The sequence below is a fragment of the Lissotriton vulgaris genome, chromosome 6, assembly GCF_964263255.1.
Source record: "Lissotriton vulgaris chromosome 6, aLisVul1.2, whole genome shotgun sequence".
NCBI lineage: Eukaryota > Metazoa > Chordata > Amphibia > Caudata > Salamandridae > Lissotriton > Lissotriton vulgaris.
Genome location: NC_141694.1, coordinates 498,901,617 through 498,924,825, shown reverse-complemented (window position 1 = coordinate 498,924,825; position 23,209 = coordinate 498,901,617). Strand labels below are relative to the sequence as shown.

Genomic DNA, 23,209 nt, shown 5'->3' with positions numbered 1-23,209 from the left:
AGTATGGTTTAGACTGACAGGCGCTGTTTGTGCATTCACTTTAGACAGTTACACAAAGGGAGCTGAGGTGTCCCCTGCATATCCTGATAGCCCATAATCAGGCTGATTAGCCTTCCTGAGTTGGAGTGGTGGTACGAGTTGTCACTGACACCTGAATAGGGGTGAGCCTGTTATCTCACAATGCAGTCTTCACCCCCCTGTAGCCAAGGCAGGGAAAGGCAGGATCTTGTGGTCAACAAAAACCTTTCTTTGAAGTATGCCTACTTTGAAGGCCAAAAGGGGTTGGAAAAATAAACCCACATTTTTAGAACACTTCTGGGCTGAGGATTCTGCAAAGAAGAGCAGAAGAGCTGTCAGGAGGAGTACTGCCACTTTGCTGTGTGTTGTTTTGCTTAGTAGGCCAGCAGTTGCTGTTTCTGGCTGTGGGCAGTGAAAGAACTGGATTTTAATTTCCTGCTTTTCCAAGGTTCTCTATGGGCTTGTCTGTGCTTACCTCCTGCTGGAAGTCTCAGGGCCATCAGAGACTTCATATGTAGCTCCCCTGAACTCCCTGACCTGCCAAGTGGTGTCAGCTGCACTTCTGGGCTCTTGGAGATGGTTTTACTGCTTCAAGAACCGAAAATCCATGCCTCAGCCTTCCAGCACTGTTTTCAACACTGCAAGCTTGATGTGAATTTGAAAAACCAACGAATCACCTCGATGCAGCTGAAAATCGACACAACGCCTGTTCATGGCTGGACGAACTGCCGCAGTTCAACTCCAGAGCACTGAGCCTCTGACGTCTGAGACTCACGCTCTGACTTCGATACAGGATCTGCTGTGCGGCTGAAGGAATCGACTCATTACCACTGAGGCTGTAGAAATTGACCTTGCGCCTCTTTCGTCATTGCATCGACCGCAAAACCCCGATTTTTTCACGCATCGCACCTGTGCACCAAGTTTCAACTGCATCCCCCGCAGTAAGAAGTCGCCTCTGGAAATTGGCACATCACTTCTTCTTGCAGTAAGGAATCAATGCTTCACTTCTCCTGCGTGCAGTAGAACTGACGCCTCCATTCCCCTGGGAATCAAGAACCATGGCATCGCTTTTGTTTTCTGAAGCTTCCCTTTTTTGTGGCTGCATTTAGTCTTGGATTTTGATACATTAAAGATATTTTGTGCTAAAATCAACCTACCCATAGAGATCTATGGACAGAATTGCTTAAACCTTTAAAAAGTGATATCTTTGCTTACGTATGTTGGATTTTTGTAATTTGGTCTTGTTTAGTTTAGTTAAGGATTGGTTATTTTTTTGTAAACTGGTGTGGTGTCCATTTGTAGTGTTTTCATTGTGTTACTGTATGTGTTATGTACAAATGCTTTGCAAATTGCCTCTGAGATAGGACTCACTGCTCGTGTCAAGCCACCAAGGGGGTAAGCAGGGGTTATCTTGGATGTGTAACTCCCTTAACCTGACTAGAAGGAAGGGTCCCTACAAGGACAGGGTGCATACCAATGCCAACTAGAGACCCCCATTTTTAACACATACTCTCCCTAACAAGGGACCCATTGTCAGTCCTGTAGTTGTTGCCTTTGGAGCCAAGTGTTAAGTGGGTGCAGAGTAGGTTTGTGTGCCAGATAGCACCAGTGCATTGCTAGAGTCGGTATTGCCCACCACCAAATGATGACCATTTGAAGATATGGTTCTTATCTAGTAAGAGCTGTGTAGTGTTCCAACAGGGGTAATACCCCTACCCGAAACCAGGAGTATGCGAAGCTGAAATTGCAAACTTATCCTTTATATGTCCATATTGACTGGATACTAAAACAATAATGTGTTGAGGCTGAGTCGCAGTGCTGATTCTCACCACACAATCGTGTGCAGCACAGTGCAAAACTCTGAAGGGGAGTGGTTGGAATGTGGAATAAAATGTGTGCCCAAATGTACCTGTTCGTTCCTAAAATATGGAAATGGATGTTTCCAAATAATTGTATTGCTATTTGAACTCTGTGCCAGGAAACAAGGAAATAAACAAGTACCACCAAACAGCACCTCCCTAACCCCCTAGATGCAGCTAGACAAGTACTGGAAAATCCAGCTCGTTTAGCAAATATCTGACTTTTTTTGTCTTGTCTGAGATGTGAGGTTAATAATGGCACATTAATATGATGTTCCTTTGGAGTCTTAAATCCGTCTTACCTTTGAGAAAATGCAAAAATGCACTGCTTCCCAATAAATATCGGGTGTCCAGTAGGTCCCTGCCCATCTTGTGTTCCCCATGCTGGTGCGGGTTACAACAGTCAGGGCTAACAACCCCTTATATTTCCTTTAGAAGCCGACTGTACATTTACTCTGATTGACATGTCCTATGTTCGTACCAAGTGCAAAAGTGCCCTGAATATGAATGGTACTGCCTGGACGTGATTAAGGTTACTAAGGCCTTATTTAGCTGTTGGCAGTCCTGGGACTGCTGTCGCTTTTTGGTGGTCCGACAGCCCACATACCTGGCAGTGCAAACGCCTGATTACAAAGCAGACGGTGAGACCACCATCTGACCGACTCCAGTCCTCCACCACCCCCAAAATTTGAGTTCCCGCAGCAGTGGGGAGAGCAGCAGTCAATGGTGCAAGTCCTGGCATGGGCACTGCTGTCAGGATCACAACCTGCCTCTGCACTGATCTTTTTATGGCGGACGCTGCCATGAAAAGGTTGGTGGCAAGGCAGGTTTTGGGCGAGTGTGCCCTGGAGACTTTTTTTTTTAGAGTTTTATATAGCGCGAACTAGACCTGAGACATCGGGTATCAGAGCGCTTTACATGAGCACCAGTTTCGTTACAAGAGGACACATTCATTTATGTTAGGAATGGGGAGATTAAGTGATTTGCCCAGAATGTTCTTGGTGATACCTGTTTGTGCCCCCATGCCATCTTCATGATTGCACACTGTTGCTCCTGCAGACAGTGCTGCAGGGAAACAGTACGCCCAGATGCATTTCAGCTTGGTCGGCATTGGCTACAGCTTCTAACAAGAGACTCAGCATTCCGCCGCCATGATGTGCTTCAGGCACACCACCAGTCATGTGGCGATATTGTAATATGGCAGTCAGGATGCCTGCTGTTGAGGTTTACCTGACCGCCACCGCAGCAGCTGAAAGTGTGCCCCCCAAAATTTAGATCAGGCCTTATGTCTGGTATTAAGGTCTGAGTTTCCAAACCCCAATTTTACAACCCGGCTGAGCCTTGCACAGTGTCCCGTGTTGAAGATGTGTCGTTGATTATCAAGTTTGGGTGATATTATGCCGAATTAATACCTGGCCAAGCATTCCTATTTAGACCAACTCCCTGTATTCAGTGAGGATTAAGTGGCTCATCTACGATCTAAATGTATTCAATTCCTTTCAGTCCGATTACCATTGACCAATCTGATGGATTCGCACAAGGACTTTTCCCTATGCATTGTCTAGCCTCGGGCATGCAGCCAATCCAATCCAACAAAGTTAGTGTGTTGCCAAGAAACGCTTGTGTATGAGAGAATATGCTCCTTTTGTCACTTGACTGTGTACCCAACTTTTGAGGGGGGTAGTGACGAAGTTAACAAGCATGTATGAATTTGTTAATTGCAACGATGTGGATTTGGCTGCTAGCCAATGTGGTAAACAATGATACGGTGAAGTAAACATCAGATGTGCTTCTTCTTAACACCTTAGCAGCTATGGAACGTCCAGCTCCAGTGCTGAACGTTCCATTGCGCAGGTGCAGTTGGAACGTCCAACGGCCGACGGCAGCACTCCCGAGGTAGTGGTGCCGTCGGCCGTTGGACTGGGCGCAGCACTTATGAGGCTAAAAGAGTCTGCGCTAAAGCCAGTCATTTACAAATGTGAAGACGGCCTAGTGGTCTTACACTGCTGGCTCGCCCACAGAGAATGACCCTTGCAGCCCCCGGGTATTTATGCAGGGTCCTGTCCGGGAGTTAATTGATTGAGACTCTCACATCAAGCACTCCCCCCTCAAGCCCCAAGAGGGATGAAGCAGCACCAGAGGTGGGCATACTGGCAAGGGAATGTTCCACTAAGCCGCTGCCTGCCACATTGTCGCCCTGCTTTCGACGCAGGCAGCGGCATTTTTCCTTCTCTGCCTGAGATTCATAGCTATCCAAGGAGCTTTGCAGCGCAGGCCATAATCTCCTAACACACATCTTCCTAAAACAGGATACCCCGCCCATTGCACAACCTGGAGTAGAAAATCCTGACCTCTAGCGGGCCCAGACAGTTTGAAATCGCTTTGTGCGGTCAGGAGTCTTTTCCTACCATTGCCATGGTAAGCTTTCCAAACTTTGTCCAGTTTTACAGTGAAGCCATGTTTGCGGCTTTTGTTTCACGCTGGCCTGTCTAGAATATGATGTCCGCCTGAAGTGGCAAGCAGTGCAGATCGATAACTGTGCATCATGTGCACCATGTGGTCGATTTATTGATTGGAGCAAATTAAAAGGTTATGCACTGTGATTCGAAAGTCCTCTTCTTTAAAAACAGCACATTTAGGACAACCAGTTTTCCTGCCGAAATCAACTGCTCCAGTCTGCTCAAAAACGCGAATACAACTAAAATGAACATTTAATAGTTCTAAATATTGACAAATTGAATTCTTACTAGTTCTCTCTGCTCTTCCATGCAGTACATCCAGCGCTGATCGTGCCTTGGTGCTGTTGGCCAATGACAAGGAATAAGTAACAACTGCCAGGGTATAATTACTGGCAATTCCTTCTTCAAATTTCTTTTCAAGAAATTCCAAAGCTTTTGTCACCTGAGCTTTGTAGTGTTTCTGAAAACAAATATTAACAAAATAGGTTTACAGCTTGTTTAATTATGTCATCTACATACACAAAGTTAATGATTTTGAGATCAGTTATACTCACTTTAAACGTTGTAAAAGTTAATCACAAAGGTTCATCCAAAATATAGATAATCATGAAAACTCCACTTCCCTGCTACTCTGAACACACAATAGCCATTGGAAAAAGGACTGGCAAAGCAGATCGTTCTGGCTGTAATGAGTTAATACATTGAAACAACATTTGAACATACCTGTGTTTGCTTGTGTTAGCTCCTTAAAGCCAGACCTATTGGGTTTGGTGGTGGTGGTAGTGGTGAAAATAGGAATGGTGGTAATAGTGGTGGTAACAGTAGTGAGAACTGATCATGATGGGAGGGGTGGTATTGGTGCTTGTTTTAATGGCAATGGTAATGGTGATAGATTTGGTGATGTAGTGGTGTAGGTGTTGATGGTAGAACAACAACGACCGCAACACCACCACCCTGCTGGACAACCCCATAAACCTGGGACTCAAGCAGCTGGTCACCACCCCCACCCACTACGCCGGACACACACTCGACCCCGTCTTCTCATCCAGCAAGGACATCGCCTTCAGCCACGCCACCGGACTCCACTGGACGGACCACAGTTGCGTCCACTTCAGCTTCAGAAGGACCACGATCCTCCACCACCACCAGCATCAGGTTGCACGCAGAAGCTGGAACAAGATCACAGCCGACCAGCTCGCGACCTCCCTGAGCATGAACCCTCCCACCAGCGCAACGAACCCAAGCCAGGCGGCCACCAACCTCACGTAGTGGATCAGCGACTGCGCAGAAGACCTCGCCCCTCTGAAGACCCCGCCTAGCAGACCCGGTAGCAAGAAAGCCCCATGGTTCACCGACGAACTCAAGAGCTCCAAGAGCTCCAAGAAGAACTGCCGAGCCCTCGAGAGAACATGGCGCAGAGACCCAACACCGGACAACATGACTGCCCTCAAGCTCGCCACCCGAAAACACCACCAACTCATCCACGCCACCAAGAAAACCGCATTCAAGGAACGACTAGACAACAACGCACACAACAGCAAGGAACTCTTCAACATCGTTAAAGAGCTCTCCAACCCCAACGCCGGAAACAACGACATCACCCCTTTGCAAGACCTCTGCAACTCCCTCGCCTCCTACTTCCACAACTAGATCGCGGACATACACAACAGTTTCAGCACTCAACCAACGCACGCCACGACCGAACTACCGCCCCCCACCATCACCCTCCGTGCCTGGGCCCCGATCAGCACCGAAGACACCGTCAGCACGATGAACTCCATCCACTCCGGATCTCCTACTGACCCCTGCCCTCACCACGTCTTCAACAAGGCCGACGCTGTCATCGCACCCCACCTGCGGGACATCATCAACACCTCCTTCGACACCGCTACCTTCCCGGAGAGCTGGAAGCACTCCGAACTCAGCGCTCTACTAAAGAAGCCATCAGCCGACCCCACCGACCTCAAGAACTACCGCCCCATCTCGCTGCTCCCGTTTCCTGCTAAAGTCATCGAGAAGACCGTCAACAAGCAGCTGGCCGCCTTTCTCGAGACGAACGGATCCCTCAACCTCTCGCAGTCCGGCTTCCGGGCCAACCACAGCACCGAGACCGCCCTGATCGCAGCCACCGATGGCATCCGAGCACTGCTTGACAACGGAGAAACAGCAGCCCTCATCCTCCTAGACCTCTCCGCGGCCTTCGACACTGTCTGCCACCGTACACTAGTGCAGCGACTCAGCAACGTCGGAATCCAGGAGAAGGCACTGGAGAGGATCATCTCCTTCCTCGCCGGAAGGACACAGAGAGTCCGCCTCCCCCCGTTCAGATCTGAAGCCACCGAAGTCATCTGCGGCGTTCCTCAAGGCTCCTCGCTCAGTCCAACCCTTTTCAACGTCTACATGAGCCCCCTCGCAGACATCGCACGCCAGCACAACCTCAACATCATCTCCTACGCCGACGACACCCAGCTGATTCTCTCCCTCACCAACGACCCCGCCACCGCCAGAGCCAACCTTCACGAAGGTATGAAAGAGGTAGCCGAATGGATGAAGAACAGCCGCCTGAAACTGAACTCGGACAAGACGGAAGTCCTCATCCTGGGATCCTCACCCTCTGCCTGGGACGACTCCTGGTGGCCCCCCGCCCTAGGCAGCGCACCCAAACCAACAGACCACGCACGCAACCTGGGCTTCATCCTGGACTCCTCCCTCTCTATGACCAGACAAGTCAACACCGTCTACTCGTCGTGCTTCAACATCCTGCGCATGCTACACAAGATCTTCCAGTGGATCCCCACCGAGACCAGGAAGACGGTCACCCAGGCCCTCGTCACCAGCCGGCTGGACTACGGCAACTCCCTCTACGCCGGAACCACCACCAAACTCCAGAAGAGACTCCAGCGGATCCAGAACGCCTCAGCACGACTCACCCTGGACATCCCCCGTCGCAGCCACATATCCGGACACCTGAGAGACCTGCACTGGCTCCCGGTCAACAAGAGAATCACCTTCCGACTCCTCACCCACGCACACAAAGCCCTACACAACCAAGGCCCCGGATACCTCAACAGCCGCCTCAACTTCTACGCTCCCAAACACCAGCTTTGATCGACCGGCCACGCCCTCGCCGCCGTCCCCCGCATCCGAAGAGCCACCACAGGGGGACGGTCCTTCTCCTACCTCGCCGCCAAGACATGGAACTCCCTCCCGACCCACCTCCGCCTGACCCAGGACCACCTCGCCTTCAGGAAGAAACTCAAGACCTGGCTGTTCGAGCAGTAGCGGACCCCCCTCCCCCAGCGCCTTGAGACCCTCTGGGTGAGTAGTGCGCTATATAAATGCCTTGATTGATTGATTGAGTTATGTAGGATGTGGTGGCAGTGATATTAATAATGGTCATAGTAGTGGGAATATGGATGTGAATGGTGAAGGTAGTGTTGGTGGTGTATTCGTGGTAATAATGGTAGTGATAATTGTGGTACTAGTGGTGAAGGAGGTAATTGTGAGGATATGTAATGGTGGTGGTAATGGTAGAAATGGTGGTAGAAAAGGTGCCTGTGGTAATAGCATTCGTAATGATTGTTGTAGTAGGGTAGGGGTCGTTGGTAGTGTTGGTGGTAATTGTGGAGGTGGATGTAATGGTGTTGTTTTTAATCTAAAAAGAAGACCGCCTTTGTAAAAAAAAAAAAAATTAAATTGGTATCTAAAGATCAAGGTTCACACTTGATTACTGACAAAACCATTAACTCAAGCCTACTGTGGTAGAAAAAAAAAAACATTTGTTTTCTCTATATAGTGCATGCATGGGATATATTATTGAATGTGTAGTGACTAAAAGGATTTTTCAACTCCAAAATAGTCCATCATGCATTACAATATTATTATTATTATTAATTAGCATTTCTAGAGCGCATAGCTATCGGGAGGCAGCCAGTGCTAGCTAACTGAGATTTTGAAATTGACACATTTTCAGGAGCTTTCGAAAGGTGAGAAGGTGGGTCTCTGAACGTAGCTTCAAAGGAAGTGTATTCCATAGCCTGGCTGTACTATACGAGAAGGAGCTGCCCCCACAAAGTATCCTGTGAACTTTGGGGATATCGGCCAGACTCATGCTTGCGTAGCGGAGGAGTTTCCTGGGATGGTAGAAGGTGATGTGGGAGTTCAAAATGGTAGGACCTTTGTCCATCAGTGTTTCGTGGGCTATGCAAAGGGATTTGAAATTAAATATTTCCAGAATGGGTAGCCAATGTAGGGCTTTCAGGCATAGCTTCGCCGATTGAGTTCTTGTTACTCCGAGCAGCATCCTGGCAGCGCAGTTCTGGGCCACTTAGAGTTTCCTAATGGTTGATTTGGGCACTCCCAGATACAAGGCGTTCCCATAGTCCAGGTGCAAGAGTACCAGGGCCTGAACCATCGTTCTTTTTGCCCCACTGGGGAGAAGGTGAAGAATTTTCCTCAGCATTCTGAGGATGCCGTAACACGTACCGGCTACTTCCACAGCTTGTTGATCAAATTTAAGTGATTTGTCGAGCCTTACTCCTGGGGTTTTGATCTTGGGTTTAGGGGTGGGTGCTTGTCCTAGACAAGTTGGCCATTGCAGTTTGAAATCAGTGTTGGGTGGGTTACCCAACTACATGATTTCGGATTTGTCGAAGTTCTGTTTTTCTCATTCTGGCCTCTAGCATTCTTCTCTCATTCCGTGCCAGGATACTATTGTAGTAATTGAGTGCGCTACAAAACCGCATATAACATAACATAACATAACATAACATAACATAACATAACATAACATAACATAACATAACATAACATTAAGCCTGAGGCAGGAGTTTTGCATCCATGTAGCTATCTTCTCCAAGCAAGTTTCTAAGTCAGAGGGGCATTGTGCGGGTGTTTCAGAGAGATCACTAGCTGGGTGTCATCCGCATAGGTGACAATATTTATCCTGAATGGAAGAACAATATCAGCTAGTGGCCTCATATATACGTTGAATAAGGTAGGGCTCAGGGATGATCCCTGAGGAACTCAGTACCTAAGAGTTCAACACCTGGAGGTAGCTTCTCCTGAAAAAACTTAAAAAGTTCTACCACTGAGGTATGATTGGATCCATGCTATATCTTCCCCCGAGACTCCTACACTCCTAAGTAAGTTCAGAAGGATAACAAAATTGAGCATGTCAAACGCGGCACTTAGGTCAAGGAGAATGATGGCTACTGCTCCTTCCTGGTCCATAATCATTTTAGATTCCTCTACTAAGGAGATGAGAACTGGTTCCGTTCCCAAAAGGGGTCGGAAGCCAGTCTGAAAATGGTGTAAGAGATTATGAGAGTCCAAGAAGGCTGAGAGGCTGGAGTTGATATGCTTTCCAGAATCTTACAGACCCTGGGTACCAGAGTTATCGGACTGTAATTAAGCAGTACATCTGGGTTTAGGGTTGGTTTCTTCATAAACGCTCTCACCATGGCTTATTTCCAGAAAGGTGGCACCTGGGCATTCGTAATGGAGAGATTTAGGACTTCTAATATCGCTGGTAGTACCACCTCTTTGACCTTGTCCAACTGATGGGGGGTACCCGGTTCACATGGTGAACCTGATTTTATCTGGCCAAAGTTGTTTAAGAGCGGGCCTGGTAAATAAGTGGGAATTTCTCCAAGGGGTGCCACCTACCCTCTGAGGACCTGGTGATCAGGTCCAGGTTCATGGGAAGAGTTGGAACGGGAGGGTCACTAAGCAGTGGGGAGGCCGGGAACGTGTTATATACAGATTGAATTCTTTCTTGAAAGTAGTCTTCAAATTTGTTGCTCCGATCAGAGGAGATGGTGGTTTTGGGAGCTGGGAGAGCTATAAGGGTCTTTGCTATGCAGAAGATTTCTCTGGGATTGTTAGCCGCAGAGGAGATTTTTGCTTCATAACATAGTGCCTGGGCTTTTTTAATTTCTGCTTGATAGGTTTTTATAGCCAGTCTGTAATCCAATTTACTACTCTCTTCATAGTTCTTTCTCCATTTCCTTTCCTGATGTTTACATGCCTGTTTGAGTAATCCTAACTGAGGCAAGTGCCACAGCGTTGTCCTTTCTCTTTCTCTATGTGGAATCTCTTTGGCCGGTATCACTTTGTCCAGTATGGATTAAATCCATAGAGGTAGTTTTCCTGCTGCAACAGTAATGTTGAAGTCTAAAATAGGTTTGGAACTTTCCAATGTGCTGGCTCATGATTCTATGGACAATTTTGCCCAAGGCCGGTCTTTCCTTACCCTAACTAGCATGTGGTTACGTTGCATTACACCTTTTCGGATAATGGGGATCAGTGAATGATCCGACCAAGGGAGGGGGATGGGGGTCCCCACCGATAACATATTGTTGTTGGTGAACACGGGGTCGAGTGTGTGGCCTTTGACATGTGTAGGGCCCACCACTTTTTGCTCCAGTTGGACATCTGGTAAGTCTTGGGACAATTCTATAGCTTCAAGCCCAAGGAGACACTAAAAAAGATTACTATAGATACTCTAAGAACGAACTACTGTCTTTTAACCACAGACATGAAAACTGTACTAAATTCAGCCTCAACCACAACAACTCCTTTGCCGTGTGCCCCTGTGGATTCCCCGCGCCTATACTCTCACTTCCACCGTCTTGCATCAAAACCCCCTCTTCAACCCTTAGTCTAGGTCTTTTGAATGTCAGGTCCCTTCCAAAACACCATCTAGAAATCTTCGAGTTGCTATCCAACCAAACCTGTGACGTTCTATTTGTAACAGAAACTTGGTTGAAGGATGATATGGACTCTATTATAAACTTAGCAACCCCTAAGGGATACACCGCGTACACCTTAAACAGACATTCCAGGGGAGGTGGGATAGCGATGATTGCTAAAACCCATCTTACCTGTACCTTCACTAACCTAGTGATAGAGGACTGCGAAAGTGCTCGGTTTCACATTAAAGTTAACCCCCAACTCACCCTTACGGGTCTTCTGATCTACAGACCCCAGGGCGCGGACGCTAACTTTATAAAGTCTCTCCTGGAGAATGTCTGCTCCTTGGTCATTAAAACCGCCAATTTCTCCATTATTGGAGACCTAAACATCCACTTTGATTCTACCACAGACAATAAGATCAACTCCCTTATTGCTGACCTCGCTGCCTTACAGCTCTGCTAATTCGTGAGGGGTCCCACACACAGTGGTCTGCACCTTCTCGACCCAGTTTTCTCTAACTTGGCTAACTTGAAAGTCCATTCTCCCATCCCCATGACCTGGACAGATCACTACCTAGTAACCATGGACTTACCCGCCAATAGTGACCCTTTCATCAGCCCCACCCACCAGGTCTTGAAAAGACCATGGAAAAAACTTCGCATGGAAGATCTTCACGCCCTCCTTACTGCAGACCCCTCCCTCTCCAGCGACGATCCTCACCTAGACTATGATTGTCTCTGTAACCGGATAACAAAAGCTCTAGACTCATTGATCCCAGCTAAACTAACTAAACCACGAACCCATGAATCTAGCCCCTGGTTTAATAATGAGCTCACTTTTGCTTAGAAAAGAGCTAAAAAAAGCAGAACGCAGATGGAGAAGGGACTATGACCCCACGTTAAAAAGCATATATTCTCAGCTTCAAAAAAGCTATCATTGCAATATATGTAGGACTAGGGCGGCATACTATGCATCGGAAATTCAGAACAGCCACAACGCCTCTAAAACTATCTTTCGCATTTTGAAAGAACTCAGTGCTAAAAAAACTGTAAAAGACCTCAATACCTCCCCAGACCTTTGCGAAAACCTGGCCACCTTCTTTATGGACAAAATTTAAAAAATCTACAATACGTTTACGACAGTGCCCCATCATTTACCCATAGCCGACTCTCATGGACCCAAACTTTCCTCTATTCCAGCCATTAGCCATGACAACTATCTGAAAATCTGTGCCAAAATTAAATCTGGCTCTCCCGCTGATCCTTTAAAGCCTGAACTCTTCAGAGAAGCCGGTGAGCTCGTTCTGGGCCCACTCAGAGACATTACCAACTCGTCCTTCCTTACGGCCAACATCCCTACCACCTGGAAACAAGCATGGGTCTCACCAATTATAAAAAAACCCTCACTTGACCATAGCCTCCCGGAGACCTTCAGGCCCATCTCGCTGCTCCCCTGGCCAGCCAAGGTGGCAGAAGCCCATGTCAACTCCATCCTCACCAACTTCTTAGTGTCTAATTCCATTCTAGACAGGTCTCAACATGGATTCCGAGCTGGGCACAGTACCGAAACTGCACTCCTAAGCGTCATTGAACATCTTCGGACCATACTGGACGCCGGAGGAAAGGCAGCACTGATTCTTTTAGATCTCAGTGCTGCCTTCGATACAGTTTCACATAAGGTACTGTTGTCCAGACTTGAGGAAGTAGGAGTCGTTGACCAGGCCCTTAACTGGTTTAGGGCTTTCCTTGCGGACAGATCCTTCAGGGTCTCCACCCCACCCTTCATTTCGAAGGAATGTCCCGTTGAACAAGGAGTTCCTCAAGGGTCGGCTCTTAGCCCGACCCTGTTCAATGTTTATGTCCTCCCGCTGGCAGAGGTAGCTAGGAAACATGGACTCACATTGGTGTCCTACGCTGACGACACCCAGCTGGTGGTGGCTCTAAAAGACGATAATGGCCTGAGTGCTATGAACTTCAGACAAACCCTCAGTGACATCACCAGCTGGATGTCGGCAAACTATCTCTAATTAAACGCCGGCAAAACGGAGGTTCTGCTTCTAAGCAAAGATACAACGGCCTGGGGCAATAACTGGTGGCCTGAAACCTTGGACCAACCGCCTGTCCCCAAGAGTGTGGTAAAAAACCTAGGAGTCTGGGTGGACTCTGCTTTGAACTTTACCCACCACACTAAAAAAGTTGCTGCCACATGTTTCGGGATCCTTCGAAACCTTCGGCCCATTCTAAAATTTTTCGACCATCAAACACGCCAAGTGATAATACAGTCGGCAATTTTATCACGGCTGGACTACGCTAGCTCACTACTGCTGGGAACTAACGTAGCCGAGAAAGTTAGACTACAAAGAGTCCAAAACGCCACTGCAAGAGCTCTTACAGGTCTACCCCGGCACAAAGCGGTCTCCTCCACCCTCAGGAACCTACACTGGCTACCTGTTGAAAAGAGGATCCATTTTAAAACTCTTTGCCTTGCTTTTAAAATTCTGAAATTCTCCTCCCCACCGATGTTATGTCCACTGCTCTCACCCTACGTCCCTCGGCGCTCCCTTCGGTCAGAAGGTCAGAACTTGGTCACTATCCCCCGTACCAAGTTAAGCCGAATGGGCGGTCGCTCGTTTGGATACTTAGCCGCCAAACTTTGGAATGGACTCCCAGCTCAAATTCGCGCAATGAACGACCTTTTATCCTTCGCAAAGCCATAAAAACCCACCTTTTTAACTAGTTATGTTATGTACACTTCTGGACCTCCCCATAATTCCATCTTGCTGTCCCCTGGACATTGGCAGCTAGCGCCGGGACGCCCCTTGGCTGGGGAAGCCGTGCCCTATATAAACACCTCTAACATAACATAACAATGTTATTTTAGTCATTGAAGTGTAGATTGAAGTCTCCCAGCAATGTGATGTTGCTGGAAGAGCTTACTAATGTTGCTTACTTCTGGTAGAGAGTTAATAAATTGCCCCGCCTTTCCCGGAGGTTGGTGAAAGTGAAATAGTGAAGAACAAACTTTCACAATCGGATACAGGATTGGGCTCAACCCAACATGCATAGGACTCTTTGAATATGCCTGCTAACCCTCCCCCTTTCTTCTTCTCGTTATCTCTGCACTGAATGCACTATCCTGGCAGAAGAGTTGGAATCACTTCTGTGGTGGATTCCTTCTGAAGCCAGGTTTCTGTTAAAATCAGAACGTCTGATCGCTCTTCTAAGAGAAAGATAATGAATTTGACCTAATGTTTGGGTAATGGCCTGCAATTCAGAGCAAACATTTTGTACGCATGGTCGGTGTTGTGTTTTGCTGAATATCAGCCTACAGGTGTAGCTTAAATGCGCAGTGGGCACATGACCGGTCGTTCTTGTCTAGATGTATGGAATGGTGACATTCAACCTTACCCCAGTCTCTTAGCCCGGTGAGTTGGGCTGATGAATATACCAACGTTTCTGTGGCTGGGGGGGCAGGGGTCCTGGCCCCTGGTCCGGTTCAGGCGCAGACGGGCGCAGTCAGGCTTTCCTTTGGTGCGCCTCGGGCGTGCCAGCTGTGCCCGTCCACTACACGTCCGGGTGTGCATCCAATTAAGTAACCAGCCCGCAGAAGTGAAAGCGCGGACCCCCGGAAGCGAGGGTAAAGCTACTATGCTCTAGTGACACGCCCACTCTCTCTGTTCAAACGGGAGCCCCAGCAACGGACGGAAGAGTGGAAGAGTCAGCACAGGTAAGTTGAACTTTAAAATCATGCACACAAATATTCTACATATTAGGATGCCAAAAGTATAAAAACAACGTTTTTTAAAGGTATCAGCACAAGCACTCCATAGAAGGACATATGTTATACAAAACAGCCATTAGTATATGCACCGAGAGTAATACTCCTATGGGTAGAGCTAAAACTCACTGTATATATTTTGAAAAATGGGCCCCAATATGTCATGCAGAGACCTGTACAATATTGGTAGACCTAAAAATGTTGGGTGATATATCTTTTGAGGCCTGGCGTATCCAAAAACAAGAATGCAATTTACAACTAACTATGCGATTCAAGTTATAGTTTGGAAAAATGTATATCTTACATTATTTTCCTGGAACGCACCTGTGTTCTTAACCCTACGCATGTACCTTCGCTGTACTGCCAAAAGTCTTTGGGGCATATGTATCAAGCCTTTTTCCCGTTTGCAAACGGGCAGATTCTCAGAATCTGCCTGTTTGCGAATGGGAACATTTTTTTCGGGATGTATCATTCCAAAAGGCCATCGCAAAATAGAGAATCCCAAAATGTATGATTCTCTATTTTACAAATGCAATTAAAGAATTGCAAATTGCGATTCCTTAAATGAAATTCTGAAAGCACCAGAAATTTGCTATTTGGCCTTAAGGATTTACAACTTCAAGTTGGTGGTAATGAGCGATTTTCTTTAAAAAGCACTTTTTTGACTTTTTTAAAAGTGCCATATGTCGCACATACATGCCCTTAGGACATGTATGTGTGCAAAATGTGCACACATGCATATTTCAGGGGTACAACAGTGTGTCCTTTTGGCACCCTTGCACCCTTGAAATTGCATTCTCAATTTGCGATTCTCTAATTGGTAATCGCAAATTGAGAATGTCTCCCCATTTATTCCTATGGGCCTTCTAGCCCATAGGAATGAATGGGAAGGCATTCCTTATTTGCGAATCTCAATTTGCAATTCGCAAATAAGGAAAATGTAAGACTCGCAAACTTTTTTGTAAATCCTGCAAACATTGCATTTTTGCGATTCTCTAATGGCGCTTTGCTAAAAATCGCAATTTGAGAATCGCTAAACTCTTTTTTGATACATATGGCCCTTTATTCTTAGAGTTAGATCAGTGGAGATATTTCTCTAATGTCTTTATTCTTCACAAGAAAAATATTTTTCCCCGTCAGATCTCCCCTTTTCTCAGAAACCTTGGAAAATGTGTATCCATGCACATTTACATATTTTCTCGCTGCCTAATTGGACCAATGGTTGTAGGTGGGGTCGACTGACACTCATATTTTGGGGATTTAGCAAGCCTGACGTTCAGTAGCTCTGGTGGTGGGCTTCTGAGTAAAGCTTTGGGCCCTGGCACTTCATTTTGCAAATCAAACACTGTATTTTCTGCATCACTTGCATCTTGCTCACAGTGTGCAGAAAAGTGTGGTAAGGCAATTCAAAATGTTTGGGAACACCCACAAAGTTATTACCTTCAAGGTGTTCACCTCAAAATCTTCACCATCCCGATAAGCCTCTATGAACGCCCTCTCGTTGTTACTTAAAAATGCAGAACATCTGCACACTTTGTGGACATACTTCATTAGTGCCTGGCGTTTTTAAGGTTGTTTGTGTGTAAGTCAAGCTAGTGCACAGAAAAATCTTTGACTGCCATGTCAAGTATATGTCGCTTTACTCCAGTCAGGCACCCATGAGATCAACACAGAAACTGTTGTGATCCATCTCTTCCATTTTAAACAAGCATTTGCAATGCAACAGGTCTTGCCTTTGGGACCTTATAAGTATTTACCTATGCTGGATATTATCGCACATTACTGCGAATTCTCTGTTGTGTGCAGCGACCGCTGATAAGTGGTCTTGGCCCTCTAGGGGAGTTCACATTGCAGCATCTCACACAGTAGGTTCACTGTCGGTCTGTTGTACCTTCGGTAACCTTCCGGATAACTCAAGCAAGGCCCGCAGATTGTAGACTGGCTACAGAGTGAACTGCAGCATCTAGGCTGATTGCAGAAGAGACATGTCCCCCCCTCCTACCACTGCAGCAGGAGCTGCAGGCATTCTACTGTATGCAGCCATTATGTGAAGCAAGAACTGCAGGGTCTACTCTAACTTCTGCATGACCTGCTGCCGCCCACTGTTCTAGACTTGTTTCTAGGGCACGCTCTAGAGCGGTTGTTACAGGACACTCCTATTCACACCCAGCTATAGCAGATCTTTAATGTTTCACATTCACTACAGATGCTGTGTTTCCCAAAGTAGAGCATGCAGGTGCGAGCCTGTTGCAGAATGCCCCTGGACACCGCAATACCTGGAGGTGATCTGCTGCCATCAGGTTTTTGACTAACTGTAGTTGTGGATGCAGACTCTGCAATAATTGTTCAGCAGGGGCTGCAAGTTTTGGACTAGAGGTAGCTAGGTCTGCCCCTGACTGTTAAAGGCCTTTGCAGTTAGCTGTCTCTGCAATTCACACCATCTGAAAGGGGCTACCAGCTTTACAGAAATGCAATTTCTCCCTCACATACCATCCCACTCCACTTATCACCCACTCCACCTTCCAGGATTGGCAGAGTGGCCATTCCCTCCAATCTGTTTGCACGGTCACAGCCGTGACAGGAACGGGGTATGCAGACACTCAATGTAGCTAGGATGAATTGTTTTCACAAATGCTTAAACCTGCTGCAAAGTCTTGTGGGATGCCATGTGCACCATACCGCTACCTGTGCACAAAGTGTTTTCCCTTCCTCCCCAGTGTACACAGTGCGCTGTAACAGAAAAGGCAATATATTAACTGCACCACACAATGTGTGCGTGGATGACGTCTTCATCTAGTAAAGTCCTGACCTGTCCTCCATGCAGTCCCACGAGGTACACTGTGTTTTTCCTCTACATGCCATGCTTGTGATAGGTTGCAGTTAATGTGACGCAGCTCCAGAGTCCTTGCATACTAGACCAGTGTGGAATGGGTACTGCCCTGCCCCCTGCAGTGTGTTGTAATTGCTTGGCACATCCTTTACGAGCTGCAGGTCACTCAGCTTACAGACTCTGCGTAACCCTTGCACAGCAGCACTATGCTCTTCACACCTTGTGCACTTGGCCTGCCAGACCACTGGATTTTATGTGATTTTATGTACTTCTTATCTGGAAGTTTAGACTTCCACCCCATTTTTTGCACACTGTACACAGATGGCAGCCCATCCAAAAAGGGGATGGAGTGCTCAAGAGCTCATCTTGGCCACACACAAGGTAGGTGTCCCCCGGGGAGCACGTGAACAAGTATCTTTGCCGATTCAGAAAAGGGGGTGGTGATGAACAGAGTGTCTGAATTAAGCAGACCACTCTTACCCAGTCCAAAGATCAGGGCTTGATCCATCACCGTTTTTTAGCTCACTGCAACATCCCAGCTCAGAACCTGGCTATATGCAAATTAGTCTGACCCTGGCCCAGTGCATCATGGGAACAGGGCAGACCAAACTACCAAGCCAATTCTTATACTGGGAAGGAAACAAGCTACCGGGGACCGGTTTCTGGCATTTCAGCCGTCTTCGGCCCGGCTTGCTTGAATCCTGATGGTGCAATGAGCTAGGGACTCACATCTGAGTATACCCTTCCACGCTTAAGGTGGACAAAAATGATTCAGAAAAGGGGGTGGTGATGAACAGAGTGTCTGAATTAAGCAGACCACTCTTACCCAGTCCAAAGATCAGGGCTTGATCCATCACCGTTTTTTAGCTCACTGCACCGTCCCAGCTCAGAACTTGGCTATATGCAAATTAGTCTGACCCTGGCCCAGTGCATCATGGGAACAGGGCAGACCAAACTACCAAGCCAATTCTTATACTGGGAAGGAAACAAGCTACCGGGGACCGGTTTCTGGCATTTCAGCCGTCTTCGGCCCGGCTTGCTTGAATCCTGATGGTGCAATGAGCTAGGGACTCACATCTGAGTATACCCTTCCACGCTTATGGTGGACAAAAATGATTCAGAAAAGGGGGTGGTGATGAACAGAGTGTCTGAATTAAGCAGACCACTCTTACCCAGTCCAAAGATCAGGGCTTGATCCATCACCGTTTTTTAGCTCACTGCACCATCCCAGCTCAGAACTTGGCTATATGCAAATTAGTCTGACCCTGGCCCAGTGCATCATGGGAACAGGGCAGACCAAACTACCAAGCCAATTCTTATACTGGGAAGGAAACAAGCTACCGGGGACCGGTTTCTGGCATTTCAGCCGTCTTCGGCCCGGCTTGCTTGAATCCTGATGGTGCAATGAGCTAGGGACTCACATCTGAGTATACCCTTCCACGCTTATGGTGGACAAAAATGATTCAGAAAAGGGGGTGGTGATGAACAGAGTGTCTGAATTAAGCAGACCACTCTTTCCCAGTCCAAAGATCAGGTCCCCGGTAGCTTGTCTCCTTTCTGGTGAAGAATTGGCTTGGTAGTTTTGTCTGCCCTGTTCCCATGATGCACTCGGCCAGGGACAGACTGATTTGCATATAGCCAGGTTCTGAGCTGGGATGGTGCAGTGAGATAAATAACGGTGATGGATCAAGCCCTGATCTTTGGACTGGGTAAGAGTGGTCTGCTTAATTCAGACACTCTGTTCATCACCACCCCCTTTTCTGAATCGTTTTTGGCCACTATAGGTGTGGCAGGGTATTCTCAGACATGAGTCCCTTTCTCACTGCACCATCAGGATTCAAGCAAGCCGGGCCGAAGACGGCTGAAATGCCAGAAACCGGTCCCCGGTAGCTTGTCTCCTTTCTGGTGAAGAATTGGCTTGGTAGTTTAGTCTGCCCTGTTCCCATGATGCACTGGGCCAGGGACAGACTGATTTGCATATAGCCAGGTTCTGAGCTGGGATGGTGCAGTGAAATAAATAACGGTGATGGATCAAGCCCTGATCTTTGGACTGGGTAAGAGTGGTCTGCTTAATTCAGACACTCTGTTCATCACCACCCCCTTTTCTGAATCAAGTATCTTTGCCTTCATGTATTTCCTATTGTTTCCTGATGAAGAGAACACTCATTTTATAGAATTATTTCTACAACGTTTCACGGCAGCAACTATTCCGTCGCTAGGCGTCCTAAATGGGACGGGTTAAGGTGAATGAAGCTCACGAAGAGGATGTCACACGAGCTGCCACTTAGGGAATCCAGGAACATAGCGCAGTTCTTCAGAATTCAGAGGTGGTGAGGCACGTACTAGGTAGGACACATCGCCATGCCACGTGCACATTAACTTTCATCCTGCAAAAAAAAAATGCAAATGGCTTTAAGAGTGTCGTTCCCTTCACTTGACACCTTAATGGGAGAAAGTGTGCCGTAGTTTGATTTACCTTCGCACCCCTGATGGGTTCCCCTGTCTTCGGAATACTTATCACATCCCTGTGTTGGATGGCTAAGCCTCTATGTATTTTCACGGCAGCTTTACAGCTATCATAATGCAATATAAAACATTCATTTGGGGGTTTAGGTGATGCCCATGGGCGCTGTTTCCTTTTCATCACTGCTTGTGTCTTTGCGCAAGGGAGGGACTCTGAAAATCTGTCGCAGCACTGAGCTATGAGTATTATTCTGCCATGTCCTGGCGGCAAGTGGCCTGTAGTCTTCTTAACTAAAACACACACCATAGACTTTTACATGCGGGCAGGCATGTACGATAAAAATACTCGCCTCCTAACATGCATTTATGCGTCTGGCAGTGCCTGTATATTTTTTTGCAGTATTATATAGCCCAAACTTGTCCCAAGGTATCACAGCACAGCGTGCTTGTTGTCCTGACTAATTATATGGGTAGACGCAACCCGCGAAGACTAGAGCGCGACTTTACATATCTCCCCTTTTTATACATATTCTAGGAGTCCATTGGGGCTTAACATCCCCCCAGTTCAAAGTCTCTAAAATGATGGGGTGTAACTACCACTCTGCCCACGCGTTTGCGTCTTACCGGAGTGGAGGCTTCCCGGGTGCAGTTCTCCGCAGGACTCACCGTCCTGTCTCTCTGATGGCTCTGCTCCTCTCTACTGGGTGTCATACTCTTCTCTCTCTGCATTTCCTCTACGCCTGGCATTTCCTGATCTCCCCAATCCTCGTAAGATCTAACTTCCTCCTGACGTTCCTCTCCTGCAGATATATTTCCTTCACATTCCCTTAGCCCTTGATCTTGTTGAGCTCTCTCTTCCTCCACAGGCCACTGTAAGATCTTGTTGATTTTTGCCATGCGGTCTTGGGACCATACGTTCCCGTCGCTAAGTAATGCCGCTCTGTCATATAGTTCCACTTGCAGGGGTGGGCTGTACTTGCTCTCTCCCTTCATTTTCAGCACTGCCAACTTGACTCTCACCCACTCCCCTCTTTCAAGAGCTGTCTCTCTCACATTTCTTCTTTGATTATAGTGTTCCGTATATACTTTCTGAGCTTTCTCCAGGTTGTGCTGTACGACTGCTGGAGACCATTTGCTGGTGATGGTCTTTTCTCTCCAGACGACGTTGTCTTTGGTAAAGGGGTGTCTGCCCCTTAGGATTTGGAACGGGCTATACCCTGTTGATGTGGGGGTAATCTGGTAGGCCCATATCATATTCATGATTTCCTTTTCCCGGTCCTTGCCTTTCAGGATGGCCGCTTGGATGGACCCCATAATGACCTGATTAAATCTTTCCACCTGTCCATTGCTCGCTGGGTGGTATACGGAAGTGTGTTTGGTTTTGATCCCATTTCTTTCCACATACTTATACCATTTCTCAGAGGTAAATTGTGGGCCATTGTCACTCAGGATTGTTCTCAGGAATCCTTCTCTTAGGGAAACCGATGTGAGGAACTTTATCACAGTTTCAGAGTCCATTTCTTCTTGGATGTGGACTTCCGGCCATTTCGAGTATTTGTCCACCAGGACGCATACGTATTTATGCACTCCTTTATTGTTTAACACTGGTCCTAAAATGTCAACGAGACATCTTCCCATGGGTCGTGCGGCTGGTCAAATTTTCCCAAGGCTGGCCTCAGAGGTTTCAATATCTTATCCGCTTCTTGGCATTGATCGCAGTCTCTCACATGACTTTCCACTTGTATGTCTAGTCCAGGCCACCAGTACATTTGCTTCACTCTCATTTTGGTTTTTACGATGCCAAGGTGTCCCTCATGCAATGGTTTCAGCAGGCCTGGAATCAGCCTCTTGGGATGTACCACGTTGTCTCCTCGGTATAGAAATATTCCTGAGTCACTCACAGACAGTTCTTCGCGGACTTCATAAAATTTCCGGAGCACCACCTTCATTCTCTTCTTTTCAGGCCACCCACTGACTATGTGTTTCTTGACTTCACGGATCTCTTCATCTTCATCATATGCCACTGCCCATTCTTGCCTGCTTATCACTTTTTCTCAGTCCTCCATTGCCGCTATCATCTCAACACTCTTAGCCAAGAGGTCAGGGGCTTCTTCCATAGCCGAGGCTCTGCTGAGGCAGTCAGCTACCTTGTTGCGTGTCCCTGGTATATATTCCACGTCGTACCTGAACTCCAATAGTTTCAACGTCATCTTGGCTATGCGTGGAGTGGCGGTTGCATGCCCACTCGAAGTTAAGACTTTGACTAGTGGTTTGTGGTCCGTCTGAAATCGAAATCTCGTGCCCCACAGGAATTGCCTGAACTTCCTAATGGCCCAAACTACCGAAAGCATTTCCTTCTCAATCACGCTGAAATTCTGTTCTGTAGGTGATAGAGCTCTTGACGCAAAGCTGAGGGTCTCCACTGTTCCGTCTGCTCGCTCCTGCGCGAGGACTGCTCCCAGTCCTTTCTCACTGGCATCTGTCGTCAGTATGGTCCGCCCTAGGGGATCATATCCTTGCAATGATACCGCTTGACTTATGTCCCTTTTCAACTCTTCAAATTCTCTTTGTGCCTCCTCATTCCACTTGAACATAGTCTTATCTCTTATCAACTGCCTCAGGTGATGTGTTTTGGTGGCAAAGTGCTGGACGAACTTACTATAATACTCGGCCATGCCCAGGAAGGATCTCACTTCTTCTTTGCTCTTGGGGGCTCTGGCTTCACAGATCGCCTTCACATTCTCTGTTTTTGGCGTTATTCCGTGCCCTCCTATCTCATGTCCGAGATACGTGACCGATGTCATTCCCAGCCGACATTTCTCCCATTCTGCTGTCAGGCCTTTTTCTTGGAGTATGCCCAGCACCTGGTACAATTTCCTGTCGTGGTCTTTCCTGTCCATCTCCATAACCAAGATGTCATCTTGAAAGTATTGGTGCCTTCAATGTCTTTGAATAGACGGTGCATTAGCTTTTGGAACACCGCAGCAGCCAAGGCAAGACCAAAAGGCATCCTGCGAATCGATAGCATTCAAAGGGCGTTATGAAGGACGTGAGTTTCCGGCTTGTAGGGTGCAGGTCTATTTGGTGATAGGCAGAGGTGAGGTTGA

At 47.4% G+C, this 23,209-nt stretch overlaps 1 protein-coding gene across 1 annotated transcript in view; it reads right to left on the bottom strand.

Annotated features, from left to right (window-relative positions):
* The window catches only part of LOC147707489 (CD109 antigen-like), a 943,435-nt gene that overhangs the window by 160,325 nt on the left and 759,901 nt on the right, over window positions 1-23,209 (bottom strand). Inside the window, exon 26 of the mRNA XM_086926506.1 lies at window positions 4,625-4,796. Coding sequence (XP_086782632.1) covers window positions 4,625-4,796 — 172 coding nt within the window. The remainder of the gene's footprint in view (window positions 1-4,624; window positions 4,797-23,209) is intronic.